The 15825-nt window shown below is 32.9% G+C and overlaps 1 protein-coding gene across 4 annotated transcripts in view; it reads left to right on the top strand.

Annotated features, from left to right (window-relative positions):
- The window catches only part of LOC128991415 (cordon-bleu protein-like 1), a 71592-nt gene extending 55907 nt beyond the window's left edge, over nucleotides 1-15685 (top strand). For 3 of the 4 annotated variants that reach the window (XM_054414267.1, XM_054414266.1, XM_054414269.1), the window contains 5 exons: nucleotides 206-661; nucleotides 5385-6389; nucleotides 7013-7071; nucleotides 8727-8812; nucleotides 12210-15685. In XM_054414267.1, the coding sequence (XP_054270242.1) occupies nucleotides 206-661; nucleotides 5385-6389; nucleotides 7013-7071; nucleotides 8727-8812; nucleotides 12210-13989 (3386 nt within the window). In that variant the 3' untranslated portion in view covers nucleotides 13990-15685. The remainder of the gene's footprint in view (nucleotides 1-205; nucleotides 662-5384; nucleotides 6390-7012; nucleotides 7072-8726; nucleotides 8813-12209) is intronic. The other variant, XM_054414270.1, reaches the window with a different exon arrangement.
- Nucleotides 15686-15825: the final 140 nt, after the last annotated feature.

The following is a 15825-nucleotide window of genomic DNA, read 5'->3' as shown; positions in this document are numbered from 1 at the left end:
ACAATTCATACAAAAAGGGTTTCTTCTAATGCTATTAAATATTTCATTCAAGCATTGATTGTAAGTTAATATTTTGTATATATTCATACCATCTGTTTTCAATCTTTCTTCAGTTTCAACTGTCTTTTTCTGTTTTTTTTTTTTTTTTTTTAGTTGTCTATTTATATTTGTTTACTCATTTGCATGTTGGTATTAACCTGTTTAGTTGCCCCTCCCGTGCCCCGGCCCAGATCCAAATTATTGAGCGATTCAGACGAACCACAACTCGTCAAAAAACTGATCAGTCCTAAAAAAGTGCCAGCTCCCCAGCCAAAACCTAGGAAACAGCCTCCAGCTGATGATATTGAGGTCTGCAGTGGAAGCGAAGGAATTGCCAAAGACGAAGATTGTAGTGAGAATAAGAAACACGTTTTCATGAATAAAGTTTTACCCAGTTCGATTTTGAGCTCACATAAGGCTTGTGTGGAAGAAATGGTTTTCAAATTTGACAACACGAATAAACCTGTCACTGATCAGACTGAACAAGAAAAAGATATTTTGGAGCCAAAAGTCGTAGAGTCAGTTTCAATGAGTGATTTGGAAAACCGTGAGGCTCCGGAAGGAGGCGACGAGGGCCAGACGGAAGCTTGGAGTACAACTCCGGTGGTGGGACTTAATTCAGGTGTGCATGTGCATGATTAGATGTTAATATATTTATATGTTGGTATTCTATAGTCAATATAACTTATTTATTAGCATTATACCTGGCGCTATACAATTACAAGAAAATATGTCTTACAACCCTACTTAATATATTCACACTTATTCTGTTAATACTTACAAAACTGTTAATAGCTTTGTGCCGTAATGGTGCTTGTGTAATAATCAGTGTCCACCGGTTTGATCTTGAGAAAAGTCAGTAGCTTCTACCAGGTTGTAACTGGACCCAGCTGCCCTTGATCATTGGGTTTTTAAAAAACGGTCCTGGTCTAAAAAAAACAGCTGATCTTTCAATAATAAATCGACTCTCACATAATTCATATTTGGGTTAATACACAGTTGTGTCCTCAACATAATTTTATTGGTAATATGATTAATATTTTAGAGATGTTGAAACTGTCTTTGATTGAGCCTGAAGATAACCGTTGTGGCTAGTTAAAATATAATTATCCGTTTGAACATCTTTTATATACAGAGGGGTTGTAACTAACAAGGTTTACAGTGGTAGTTGATTGGTAATATCACTTTTTACATTAATTGTTGTACATAATTGTCCTTGTGAAACACTTGAGCTAGTTGTTTTTTATTACAATCAGTGCTATTTGAAATTTTTATAAATTTATATTTAATATTTATTGGAAAATGAAAAGTAAAACTTTGTTACTACCAAGTAATTTATTACAGTATACTTTTTCACCTCTCTGTATACTTAAAAAATATATATACCCCCTCTAAGAATTTACAATACAGTTGAACCTCTATAAGACGAATTCCAAGGGGTACGGGAAAAATGCGTACTATAGAGGTATTCTTAATAAAGAGGGTCGTTTTATCGAGGTTTAATGCCGCTGTTATTCTTCTTATAGAGGTTTCTCCTCGCTCTAAGGTTTTTCCAAACAATGACTGAGGAAGGAGGAGGGATGGGTGGGGATTTCATGTTGAGACAAGCTTCTGTTTGTTTTGAAAACTACGTACTATGGAGGTTAAGATTATGATAAATTCGTCTTATAGAGGTCACGTTCGTCTTGTAGAGGTTTTGTGCTAAGAATATTCGTTGTATAGAGGTTAATCAGTCCTAGCCCATGTCACAAACAAATTCGTCTTATGGAGGTTTTTAACTTAATTACTACGTTGTATAGAGGTGTTTTTAGCATTGACCTATATGAAAGTGTCAAGGGGATAAAAAAAATCGTCTTATCGAGGAATTCGTTTTATCGAGGTTCGTACAAACGAGGTTCAACTGTATAAGTGTAAATATATCGAGTAATGTTGGATGACTCCTTTATTAATATATACAAGTCCTTGAACTTATGGGTAAATTGTTTACTGTTGGATCTCTGTTCTAAATTTGTTGAATATAAAAAAAAATAATGTATGACATTATTCCTTTGTTCAGTGAAAATATTTTTGTTGAACATTATTTAATCAAAGACAAAAAAATTAGAACAAACTTTTGCTACAGACTTTTTTCTATGTAATATCTAAATACATTTTCAATATTTTTGCTATTCTAAATCTAGGTTTTACTTTTGAACTCGCTTTTGAATTAATATCAAAATACAAAATTTGTCATTCAATTATGTATAGATTTGGTAAATATGTTTATAATATTGTAAATAGCCTCTGTACTTGCAGGTCTTTGATTCTTCTATGATCTCTTTCATTATTATTTTATGCTAATCTTATTTTTATCGTGGATTTCTTTTATCCTGGCTTTAACAACTAATAATACCTTTTAATAACTTACCCTGTACTCTTGTTGTATAAAAAACACTAATTTTTATTTAATATTATTCTTAATTATACATGTAAAATATTTAGGTTAAAACTGTTGTCGATCTTTATTTTTCAAATAAGTATAGTTTAGTTTGAAGGTGTAGGTTGACAACTGCCAAATCTTTTATCTTTCTTCTGCTGTCCCAACTTGTAAAAAAGGGTCTAAATTTTGGGGATTTCTAGAGTATTCATCTTAAATATTTAGTATATATTTAGCATGCATCCTTCTTGATCTCCCTAGTAAACTCTCATTTACAGAATATTTTACCATTGTAAATAGTTATTTGTGTAACAAGTGAGCAAAGTGGCACTTTGCTGCACACGAGAGCAACATTTACGCACGAGCCTACAGCAAAGGCCTTTTGCACTCGTGTTACACATTATATTTTTCTTACAGTCACTATAAAGCATCTATATATAAAGCCAAAAGTACCCATGAACTTTTGAGAAAACTACAAGTCACACCCCCATAAACCATATACTTAAAATTGCTCGTAATTGCTTTCCAAAGGGAACTTTCCATTTACCTAATGTTAAAAATACCTCAGCTGTTATTATTTGTTTGTATTCTGCTTTGTTTATTTCATCTTAACTTAACCAATCAATAGTTTTATTAATACTAATGTAGTAAAATGGGGTGGAGCCCGTGGGTAACAGCTAGTTATAAATAATTAGTCTTTCAAACACTATACATCACATTGGTTCAGCTGGCAACACAAATAGGTGCCCTAGAGAAAGTAGTCCCTGGTCCGTATCACTCCGCTATTTTTTCCTCAGCAAGCAATGTGCTCCGCGACTTGAGAAAATAGTTCCGTATATTTTTGTCATTTGCAGTGGCTTCCGCGCCTAAAAAAACACTTTAAAGTAATTTTCTTGTTTATTAAGATCGTAGGACTGTTTTAAAAACGTTTAAAAGAAAAGTCCAGAAAGTTCAGAAATACCGAAAAGAGAATATAAACTATAAACACGTAATGACAGGTTAAATAGTTTTATAATAGTCAATCAGCTGCTCATAGTATTATTATCTTTAAGTATTGCCAACCTATTTCCAAGCGTACATGGATTACTTGCATAATAGAACCACGCTTTTTTGTGTTGTTTCGTTGGAATCCTGATGTGCGCCAAAGTATAAACCGTACGACAAAGTATAAATATGCAGCAATTAGCAGCTTTCTGTACTATAAACAGTACAAGGTAGCCAACTTTGTCGGGTGACTGTAGGAAAAAGCAGTAGCATAATAATTTAGTCATTGAAATTCTATAAGTATTTTTTCTTTTAATCTTATATAAATACAGAAAATAAAGAGACTTTCACAAAGGGGGAGTTGAGTCAAAAAGAGGGGTTTCTCTCCACGTTCTCAATAGTGAGACACTCTTGCTCTTACTGCCAGTATAATACCTTTTTATTTAGCTTTTCCTGATTCTAGCAAATCTATTTACATTACAGGAGACTAAAGTGGCAAATATTTGTTTCGAGATTGTGAAATATTTGTATTTTATGTTGGTTACAAGTCAGCTGTGAGGCCAATACAAGTGGTAGTAAGCCATTGTTTTGCCAATACCTACCTCAAAACAGTCCTTTTCTTGAAGTTCATTTTCTGGGATCGCAAGTTTATGTTATTTGAGGGTTTATTGCGGACATATTCCAACACAATTAACCAAAAACAAGTTTCACAGGCCTGACATCTGATCCCGCCCTCATGTGAAAAAGAACCTAAAAATAGCAATATTTACATAAACCCAGTCAAAGGTGAAAAATCAAAATGACAAAACCCACTAACAATAACTATAGAGAGTGGGAAAAAAATTACGGGACAGTTAAATATTCTAAAAATTAATAGAAATAAAGTTACAAGGACAAAGTTACTGGGTATTAAAATCATTTTAACACATTATTCACTGATACGCTACCTCCTCAGGGGACGGTCTGCTAGTAGTAGAAGAAAATCTTAAATTTAAGCACAGGTGATATGTACATCAAATTAAAAGTCTTTGTTAGTAAAATACAATGCCACAAACCCAAACTCAAAAATTACAGCCAGTCAAGTAATGATGTTCTTTTTTCCGTTTTTTTTTTTTTTTTTTTTTTTTTTTTTACTGACACAAACACTTTTTCATTTAACTTAAAACAGATATCAGGTAATAAACTAAATACATGGAATGTGTTGATAGTATTTGATATAACGGGGATAGGACATTTCAGCAATTCTTAACCCTCTTCCCAGATGGACTAAAGTATGTATACAGACAGTAAAATTATTAAAAAAAAAAAAACTAAAAAATATCTTTTTTACATCTATGGTTTATAGAATTTTATAAATAGTTAACCAATGCAGCACTTTTGTCTACAATAATTTTTTTACTTTTAACTTTTTTTTACTATTTTCATGAAAAACTTTTTTTAAATTAAATTCTTATTCTTCTAGCAAAACATTCCTATTCCTAGTACATCGGTTAAAGATATAATTGAATTAAAGGACATTTTTACGAAGACTAATGATGTTATAGACAATCAACTATAACAATAACTGTCGTAATAATCGGCGGATATATCCCCCTACTGTCCGCAGAGCCCAAAAAGCTAAGCGGATATATCCGCCTACCGTCCGCTATGCACAAAATGCTGGCGGATATATCCGCCTATAGTCCTGGGAGGGTTTATTTATTTGAGGACATAACAGAATTTTCAAATAATTGGTTTAGGACTCATCGGCACTTGTTACTTAATTTTTCTTTTACTATTTCTCGTTATTTCTATTTTTACAACAAATTTACTCTTGCAATTTTTTATTTGACAGTATATAATTTTCAAGATACAGTATGAGAGGTATAAGAGTAAATATATTCCTCTACCACATTTTTTTATTGTTCTTTACTTTAAAGATTAAAATTTTTTATTCATTTTTCAGAAACTGATGCAGAGATGAGGTTAGCAGATGAGGAAATAGATAGGATATTTTCAAACGCAACAGAAAACCATACTAGTCCGGAGATCGAAGAAGATGACGATGCCAAACTGATGATGTCACTTCCTTCCCCTGTGATGCCGGAGGAGGTACAACCAACGTCTGGGGAGGATCAGTTGAACTGGGAGTACAGACTACCAGCCCCACCTACATTCAGGGATGAGAACAAGTCACCCTCCGTCACGGAGTTCGGAACTGTAACAATCGGAAACCTCAGCGAAGTAGTGTGTTCTCAGACTGTCAAAGAGGACCAGCCCAGTGGTAGAGAGATACAAAACGTCGACACCGTAGTTGAAAAGTCAAAGATTAACGAAGAAAAATTTATCAACTCTGTGGAAGCCGCACCAACAATAAATAGTGCAGATTTAGAAGAGATGAGGCCACTGAGGAAAGAAGTAAGAAGCAGCTCTGCATCTTCCATTTACGACACTGAAGCTTCAAAAAGTTCTAGAAGCTCGATACATTCTGTGGAACAAGAAGTTATAAATGAACTGTCATCCACGTTGCACCAAAGATCGAAAATGAATCCGAATGAAAACGTGGAAAAACACAAATCAGATTTGATAAACAATAGCACTTTGGATAATTTCACAATCACTACTTACAAAGATACCAAACCGATCGAGGTGTTTGAGGACGACTCGATAAAAAGTTCCACCGGAGAGAAAAGAGACAAGTCGAAAGACGATGCGGTGTTCAGAGCTCCCAAGCCACGGTTTAAAGAACCGAACTTATCGAGAACGAATTCGTTCAGTGTTGAGAACAATCAGAACGGTCCGGTGATTAAGAGATCTGTGTCATACGTGTCACTACTGGCCGCCAATATGCCTCGTAACTCACAGCCGTACAGAGCGCATCTACAGAGACATCGGTCTAGCGTGGGGCAGGAGCTCGACTTCTACCCGAGGTTACGTAAAACCTCCAGTGAAGTTAACATTGATAGACAAGGTCAGTACAAAGTCACAACACTTTCATACATTTTTAACAGTTTTTATTTGTTTTGCATTGTTTTTAATCGTATAATAACTTGGACCTGGGTAAGGGCACAGGTTAGTTATCAATTTTTGGATGAGCGCTAAACATTGTGACGAACAGTATAGAGGCGAAGGTAGTTTCAGTTCGTACAATAGTTGTTGCCAGGTAAAAAGTAAATTTTCTACAAAGGTGCAGACAACTATGCAGAGTGTACAACCACAAAGGTTGTGCAGATTCTATATTCTGGAAGAGAGAATTTATCGCCTTTTTCTAAATAAGAGGACGAATAATATTACCATGATCTAAAATCGCTTTTGTCAGTACTGTAATAGTATTTAGTATTACATGAAAATGTCTTTTAATGGTATCTTTTAAACCACATCTTTAAAACCAGTTTCTAGGTTGGTTATTTAAATAAAAATCTGTACATTTTTTTGTCATTCACTTTCCTTAGTTTGTTATTTTTCCAAATCTTTTTATCAAATTTCAAATTTTGACATATTTTACTATTGAGAAAAATATTTTATTAAAAATTGTCATTATTGTTGGGTATATTCACAGTGAAAATAATGAGTGTGTTCTGTATTTGTTAATAGACAATGGAAAAGAAAACACGCTTTGGCAGGATGATTCAACTCAACTTCAGTCAGTTCAGGTAAATTAATGTGAAACAATATTTTTTTAAGGCAATAATAATAATGGTTACGTGCATCAATAAAAGTACATTTTAGTGATTACATTCTTTTGTGTAATATTTTGGGTTTATTTGGCAAGGCAATGAACGGTAAAGGTATATTTGAATATTGGATTAAAAAAAATTAAAATAGCTTTAGACACCAACTAAAATAGTATTTCAGTTTAAAGTCCTTGCTTATTTTTGGGGGGCTTTTGGAAATACATTAATTACTTAAAAATTAAAAATCACCGATTATCTTTGACTGCTGTTGCCAAAAAATATCAAGAAAAAGACATGCTTAAAAAATTTTTTCAAAAAGCAAGCTTATTCACAATGGTATTGTTTTTTAAAAGTTGGTGTTATCAAATACAATTTGTTTTACATCAGGTAGTACAAATTTAAACTAAGGATGTATAAAACTAGAATTGAACTAAAACCAGTTGAAGCAACTCTTTTGAAACGGGGACAACAAAAATAATAGTGCTGTAATCTGTTGTTTGTTTAATTGATACAGAAGTTTCTTTGATTCTTAAAAAAAGTTTTGGTAAAGAATAAGATTTTCTCCACATGGGGAAACTTCAGAGCCACTGGGGCTACTGGCCAAATGGTTTTTTGAGATAAGAATAAGCCTATATGTTAATGTAGGGTAATATGAGCTGAGCTATCATTATGCTAAAAAAAAGATTTGACCCTATTTATAGTATTGCTGTACATGAAAATACCCCCGCCGCAGCAAACCTGCAGACTAAGCGAATTTCCATTAACCTGATTGGATTTACACTAAAATGCCTCCATAAAAATAGCACATTTATTTCCTATTTAAATAGAATTAGTTTAACGAGTACTTAGGTTTGCTGCAACAGGGATGGTAAAAAAGATTTTTGTATAAAATGATAATAGTTTAGTAAGAAATAAAAGTATTTTCCAAAATCGATCAAAATATGTTCATAAACAAGCAAACTACAACAGTTGACTTATTCTCCATAAGAATAACATGGGAATTTTAAAATTAAAATTTTTTTGAATTTTCTCCGTAACGATTAGGCGCATAATAACGCTTCAATATACTAAATTATTTGTTTTTTTAAGCTCTACAAAATGGTTTAAAAAGAAATTGTGAAATTTTGTGTTTTTAGGGTCAAAAATGGGAAAAATCTATTTTTACCCCATAAAACCCCCCATAAACATCCGTTCTCATAGTCCGATCATGCTGGTTCGCGAACTCATTCAAGTTTATCCCGCCTTACACCTTCAAACCAAATTTTATCAAAATTGGACAAAGATTACTCAAGTTATCGTGCGGATGGACACACATATATATATATAGATATATAAAAATTTGAACGAATGGTGTTTTTGGCCTCTGGGGACATCAAAATGAAAAAGTAAATCGGTCCCGGGCCAAAAATAAAAAAAATCGGATCGGGGGGGGGGGGGGGGGTCTTACCATGAGACCTACGGTAATAGCTACTTCCCTATAGGGAAATTCGCTAAAAATAAAGAAGTATAAGCCAAATTTTGCCCAATCCGACAATCACACAAACTGTTAGTTTTATAATATTATAGTATGATAATTAACTGAAGGGATAATTTGATTTTAAAAATGTCAATATCTATTTCTTATTGTTTTCCAGGTTCTACGCAACATACTGAGTAGGTCCCATGCAAACTTGTCATCCAGCATTGAGGAAACAGACAGTATTCCAGATCACCACACTAGGTTAGTGCTGTTACAGTAGACTCCCTCTTATCTGGACACCTACACTCGGAGTAAATGACATCTCTTTAACCGGACAATTTTTATCAGCTCGAGCTCATTGGTTTAACTGGACTAGAAGACTAGATCGGCAGGAAGTGTGCGGTACTAAAACGACTGTTCTCGTGGGAAAGATTTGAGACCAGTGATCACGTGTCTAAATACAATGCTCTCCCAAATTTATGTCAAATACTGTATACAGTATGCATTTATATAGTCCGTTTTAACGAGTTTTTGGGGACGTCGGTTCAACCGAAATAACTGTTATCCGGACTGGCGGAGTCCGGTATTATAACTTTTCAACCCGATAATGTTAAGTTTATCTTTATCAAGCTGAAACAATTACCCAACTTTATATTTTTAACCCTTTGTCAGTGACACCACGGATTTTTCCCCCGGGAGCATTTGTTTTTATAGAAAAATATGTTTTATTGTCAGTCGGTAACTTTAGGAGTAATAGCACCTTACGTGCATCTTTCTAGGAACCGATTGAACATAATTTTGATCTCGCACCTCCCCCGCGAAACTCGTATTAATCAGTTGAAGCCCGAAGAAATCAGTTGAAGCCCGAAGACTCGCGTACCACGGAGCCCGGCTCCATGTGTCACCAATGGTGTTGTTGTTTTTGTTTGCTATATTTGTATAAATATTTAAAGTAAGAGTTTTTATTGATTTCATGCACAATTTTAATAATCTTATGTGACAGATTTCTGATACCGTTTATTTATAAATATAAACTGAGTTCTGAATTTGTGACCAAAACTAAAACTTAGATCTCAATAAAAGAACAAGTTTGCGTAGTTTAGTTACTGAAATTAAATTAATTAATCATCATTCAATGATGAGGATAACAAGACCAGAGTTAGAACCATTCCTTTAGATAAACACAAACACACACACAAATAGGTTGCTCTTTATACAAGAAACATAGGTTATTCATATTCATATTCATATTCATATTCTTTATTCATATTTTTGTACAAAGGTGGTACAATGAATAGCGTCAATAAAAAGAAATACAACTACAATGATATTAGTAAATATTAACAAGTAAAATAATAACAACAAGTCTTTAGCTAGTCAAGAATGAAATACAAAATCAAAATAACTTAATGCTACCTATGCCAGGGAGGTGGAGAACTCTTCCATAGAATAAATAGCTAAATTTAATATATAATCTTTGAGTAATTTTTTAAACTTATTAAAATCTGTTTCTTTTTTTATATTTTTGGGGATAAATTTTAAAAATCTTTGGCCTGCATTGGACGGTTTTTTTTCATAAAACTTGAGCCTATGAGGTTCAACAACCCCACTTTTTTCCCTAAGCTTATAGTTGTGGCTTGTAATCGGTTTTTCACTCAAATCTTGTTTTCTAGCAATAAGAATAACTTCATATATATATTGTCCATAAACTGTAAAAATTTTTAGATGTGTAAAGTGTTGTTTGCATGATTCATCCCTCTTAAGCTTGAGCATTATCCTGATAGTTTTTTTTTGCTGTTTTAAAATAGAGTCCATATTTCTTTGTTTTGTTGAACCGTATAATGCTATGCCGAATTGGATATGGGAATGTACATGAGCAAAATATATATTCTTTAAAGTGTTTATATTGCAATAAAAAGACATTTTTGATAGAGCATAAACTCCAGAATTAATCTTTAGCAGGATCTTTTTAACATGCTCATCCCAATTTAGGTGCTCATCTATCGTTAAACCTAGAAAATTTATACTACTTTCCCTGTTGATGTTTTGTGATTTATATTCTAGTGTTGGATCTGAAGATTTTCGGTTTTGTTGTGTTTTAAACGTTATGAACTTAGTTTTTTCAGAATTTAAAATAAGGTTATGATCATGTAAGTAGTCCCCAATGTTATTAAGTTCATTCGAAGAAAAAATTTGTATCTCCTCCAATGAGTCAGCTGATAAAATTAAATTTGAGTCATCAGCGTAGAGACATAATTTTGAATTTTGTTTATGAATTATCATATTTTCCATGCCCCTCAAGTAACACAAAAAGAGCAAGGGCCCAAGAATAGAACCTTGAGGCACCCCAAATTTGACTGGTCTATAAGCTGAGTTTGATTTCATTACTTTATTTTTATCCGTTAGATGAGATATTTCTACATATTGAGACCTATTTGTTAAATATGAAGTGAACCAATTAAGAGATCTTCTTGATACTCCCAGAATTTTAAGCTTTTCTAGAAGTTTAGAGTGTTTGACACTATCAAAAGCTTTTGAAAGGTCCATGAATATACCTGTTGTAAACTTACCGTGGTCAACTGAGTTGATCACGGTTTCAACAAAAGATACAGCTGCACTGACAACAGATCTCCCCCTTCGGAAGCCATGTTGATTTTCATCCAGCATTCTAAAACTCTCCAAATATTCATAAAATTGTAGATACACAGCTTTTTCATATATTTTGGAAATGGACGGAAGTATAGATAACGGTCGATAATTTGATACATTTGATGTGTCGTTTTTTTTATGTAATGGAATTAATTTTGCTTGCTTTAATTTTTCTGGGAATATTCCTGATACAAATGAAGAATTTATCAAATGGCACAGAATTTTATTAATGTTATTTTTAACACCCTTAATCACTGTGACTGGGATTTCGTCATGGCCACAAGAATACTTGTTTTTTAACGTATTAATGATTCCTTCCACCTCCCTCTCACTTATTGGTTTAAGTTCAAATTTTTGCTTAATGTACAAGTCATCGCTAAAACTATATGTGGGTATATCACAATTCACAGAATTATTATTACTAGTCAGATCAGTTACAATATTACTAAAATGCTCATTGAACATGTTTGCAATTATATTTGGATCAGACACAATGCCAGAATCTTGCTTTAAAGTTATATTCTGTGATTGTCTCTCATTTTGACCAACTTCAGAGTTAATTATAGACCAAACTGTTCTTTGAATATTAGTGGAATTTTTAATCTTTTTCTGAAAATAATTATGTTTTGCTTGATTTAGTTCAGTTTTATATAATTTTTTTTCTTTGTCTAGATAACATTTTAAACCCCTGCTCTTTTTCTGCAGGTTCTCTATAGAGTGTAAAGTAAACTTAGCAAGCCAATTGGGGGAAAACTGTGTTACCAATGATAATTAACATAACAGAAGTATTTTCCTGAAATGCCTCAGAAATATATTGTGTTTATAAAAATTCTACTTGAAGCAGAATTTGGTTTTAAAAGGAATAGTATATGAGTCTAGTAATGAAGCTAGACATAACTGTGGATTGACCCTCTCAGATCATGCACTAGCTGTCTATTTTTCTTTCTTATTTGAAAGGTCAGATTTAAAGTGTTACAAAATTGTTAACGATTAGCTTTATTTGTTACAGAGATTCTCCACCACCTAGTGAAAATTTTATGGAAGAAAGTTCAAAAAGCTCATTGGGAAGATCACAATCTGAAGAAGACAGCAAGACAAAGAAAACACCCAAACCGGTATTTGACCATGCCTCATCACTCGGTGATGAGCCTGCGAAGACCTTCAGGGGACCACCGTCCATCAATCTGTCAACTTGGAGTGAAAGACCAAAACGCCAAATCTCAATCAAAAACGATGGGGAGTATATTTCTGGCTTTGGTAAAAAGCCAAATGTACAAGACGTTCTGACTAGTCCGGAAAAGAAGGAAGAACTTCACTCATCTGTGAAAGCTGTTGTTACTAATCCTAGTCTCCCGAGAAATGACTTTGCTTCTTCAATAAAAAATGAAAGCTACAAATTGGAGGAAAAATCAAAAAGTATCAGTGATTTGTCTAGAATACCCATCGTCAGGTCTGTGGAATTAAAGAAACCCTATGTCAACAACAACTATGACCAAACAAGACTGAAACACGTGGAACAGCGGGATGAAGTGAAGAATTATCCACACACAGAAGATGTTTCCAAAGCAAGCGGAGAGGAAGAATTCATCGGTGTAAACACCTTGGCGAGAAGATTTGGTGTTCCGCAGAAAAGGCCGGTCTCAGAATACTACGGCACTCAGAAATTCAAGGATTTACAAAGCACCGTTGATGCCTCCGCTAGACACAATCTTATCAATAATGGTCCAGCTGTAGTAAGTGTCTCCACTAAAGTCAACAACACTCCTTACCAAACTAGTGAACCACATTTAAACAACATTGTTGGAAACAACAAAACCGACTCTACGACAGAAGTTAAAGCTCAATCTAAAATACGTTCAGGTGGTGCAGTTGATCATCCCCCTTTTTCGATAACTCTGAAAAGGACAGTGTCTCAACCTTCTCATATCAACTCAGTTCTCCACAGTGAGCCTACTCAAACTAGCTATTTCAACACAATTGGTGCTAAACAATCAAATATTTCTAGTGTGTCAATATCTTCTAGCGTAGATCAGAAAATACCATCATCAAGCATTTACATCAAACAAAGTCAAACTCTTGATAGAAAGTTTCCCGTTAATATTCAACCGGTTGTCAAAGGCTTCAGGGTTCCAACGGAAATGAATTCAAATTCTTCACTAACTGTCAATTCCTCTTCAGCCCAGAATGATTCTAGCAATGCATTGAATAACTCAGTAAATTCTTTCACTGTTCATAAGTCTTCAGCTGTTAATTCTTCTTCAGCACCTAAAGTTGTTAGTAATAATGTATCCGATAGTTCAGTGAATTCTTTTACTATTCACAAATCTTCAACTACTAACGCTTCCTCAGTAACGAAAGATGCCAGCAAAAATCTATCGAATAGCTCTGTTAATTCTTTTTCTTTTCAAAAGTCTCCAGCTGTTAATTCATTCTCAGCACCAAGAGTGACTAACAATAATCTACCAAGCAGCTCAGTAAATTCTTTCTCTGCTAAGTCATCATACAGCAGGACCTTCAGCACTCCCAGCATATCAGTGACGGCAGCTGTTAAAGATAGACTGCGAGATGATGTTGACAACGTTCGCTTGAGGTCTTCCAGCACCTCCATATCGCAAGCCAAGGCGGAGGTTGCAGGTTCGATTCCCCCACCTCCCCCAATGATGCCGATGCTGAAACCTGTCGGGGAACGGAAAGGTGTCAAGTTTCTTCCCCCTCCAACTGCCGACCCCAGGGATCTGTTGATGGAATCAATCAGATCGTTTGGAAAAGACAGTCTAAAAAAAGTGTAGTCTAAACCAAATCTAGTAGTTAAGATTGAAAGACTCAATGTGAGGTAACATCACACTTTTAAAATGGACAATTTAAAAATTAATTTGAGTCATCATCACGATTTTCAATAGCTCAATTAGAAAGTAATCCCTAGTACAATTAATGTAGGATTAAGTTTAAAAAACCAAACATTACTTCTTTTACAAGAATTTTATTTATTTTTAACAATAATTTTACATAAAAGGTTTTTTGTTTAAAAAAGTTTATTGCATATATTTTTTGTTTTGTTTATTACAATGTTTTTATTTTTTGTAAATGAAGTAACCTTAATGTTACACTTAATTTACAAGTCATTACAAAATTTGTGTTTTGTTTTTCATATTTTTAAAAGTTACACAAACTTCTCATAGTTAAAATGTTTTAAAAATTAAGCCTACATTTTTATTTTTAGCTTCTGCTTGCTTTAAATTTGTTATGTATTTTTTATGTATATTTGCAACTAGTGTAAATTACATGTACAGCCAAGTGACGTCAAAGGCTTTCAAGTAAATGATGTCATTGTTCTATAAAAATTTCTTCCTTGGCTACTCCTTTACATTTATTTTTATCAAACAATAGAAAAATAGTAAATCAATTAAGAATTTTATGCTTTAAATATTTTACTGTCTGTAAATATGAATAATTTTTATTTTTGATTGTTTAATTTAAATTACACAAGTAAGATGTATTAAGAATGTTTTACTAATGCATTTTGTCACTCGTTCACCTAGTAAAATACTACTTGTTTCCTCAAACTATTTACAATGCTATTAATTTATTTATAGTTTTACAAAAAGCATAACCAATTTTATAACTTGGTGTTTTGTGGATGTTTTTTCTAGTCCTTTAAAAATAAACTGTTAAAATTTTGTTTGGAATTGAATTTTGATTAGAGGTTTTATAACAGGCTGGTATTTAATGATGTTTTTTCAGAGACCAAAGATAATAATGGATATAATGATATGAAATAGTACGCTTTATGCTACAGAGCTAGTTTTTTTAATAGATTTAGCAATTTTCTATCCATCCACTGTGTTTATTTGTGGGTTGAATGAAGATGTAATTATAATCATTTTTGTATTCCTTAAAATGTATGTCAGAATCTTAGAAACCTTGATTCTCATCCGAACCTGGTTTGGTTACATACAGAACGTTAAATATATTTGAATTATAATCAGAATATTGTGATAAAGCCTTAGTTTTAACAATTTTACTTTTACTCTATTCTATTGTTTAGTTTTTTTTAATTTATCTCTGTCAAAGAAATAAAACTTACGCCTATTATTTTGATTTTTAAAAACTCTTTTCCCTTCATTTGTATATTAGTGTATGTCTAATCTTCAAGTTTCAAATATGATGGGAAATGGTATTAACAGCTTGGTTATTTCATAGTGTTGATTAATTATAAATCACATTTTTATTTCCTTAAACCAAAAACTATTTGTAAGTAGGGCATATTTAACTTTTACTTGCATCACGTAATCACATTATTGTTAATGTCTCTGTTGACGCCTTGTCTCTTTTATTAACTGTTTAATGGAACTTGTATATGAATTGTTATTAACTATTTATTTGTTGACTGATGCGGGAAACCTGAAGGAATATATTCTCTAAGAAATTTATGATATAAATATGTATATTATGTGTTGTATAAACTATTAAAGTATATTTATTTAATACTGATTCTCTTTGTTAGCCCAGCATATTTCGTGTTCTTAAATATTATTATAATTGAGAACAGGTACTAGGAATTAAAAATATGTTCAACAGGTGACAAGACAAAGAATCTTATAGCCAATAAAAAGGTAAATCTACAT

The sequence above is a fragment of the Macrosteles quadrilineatus genome, unplaced genomic scaffold (assembly GCF_028750875.1).
Source record: "Macrosteles quadrilineatus isolate MER2022 unplaced genomic scaffold, UCM_ALF_1.0 Scaffold_4__1_contigs__length_99947679, whole genome shotgun sequence".
NCBI classification, from domain to species: domain Eukaryota; kingdom Metazoa; phylum Arthropoda; class Insecta; order Hemiptera; family Cicadellidae; genus Macrosteles; species Macrosteles quadrilineatus.
This window is presented reverse-complemented; position numbering and strand designations above follow the sequence as displayed.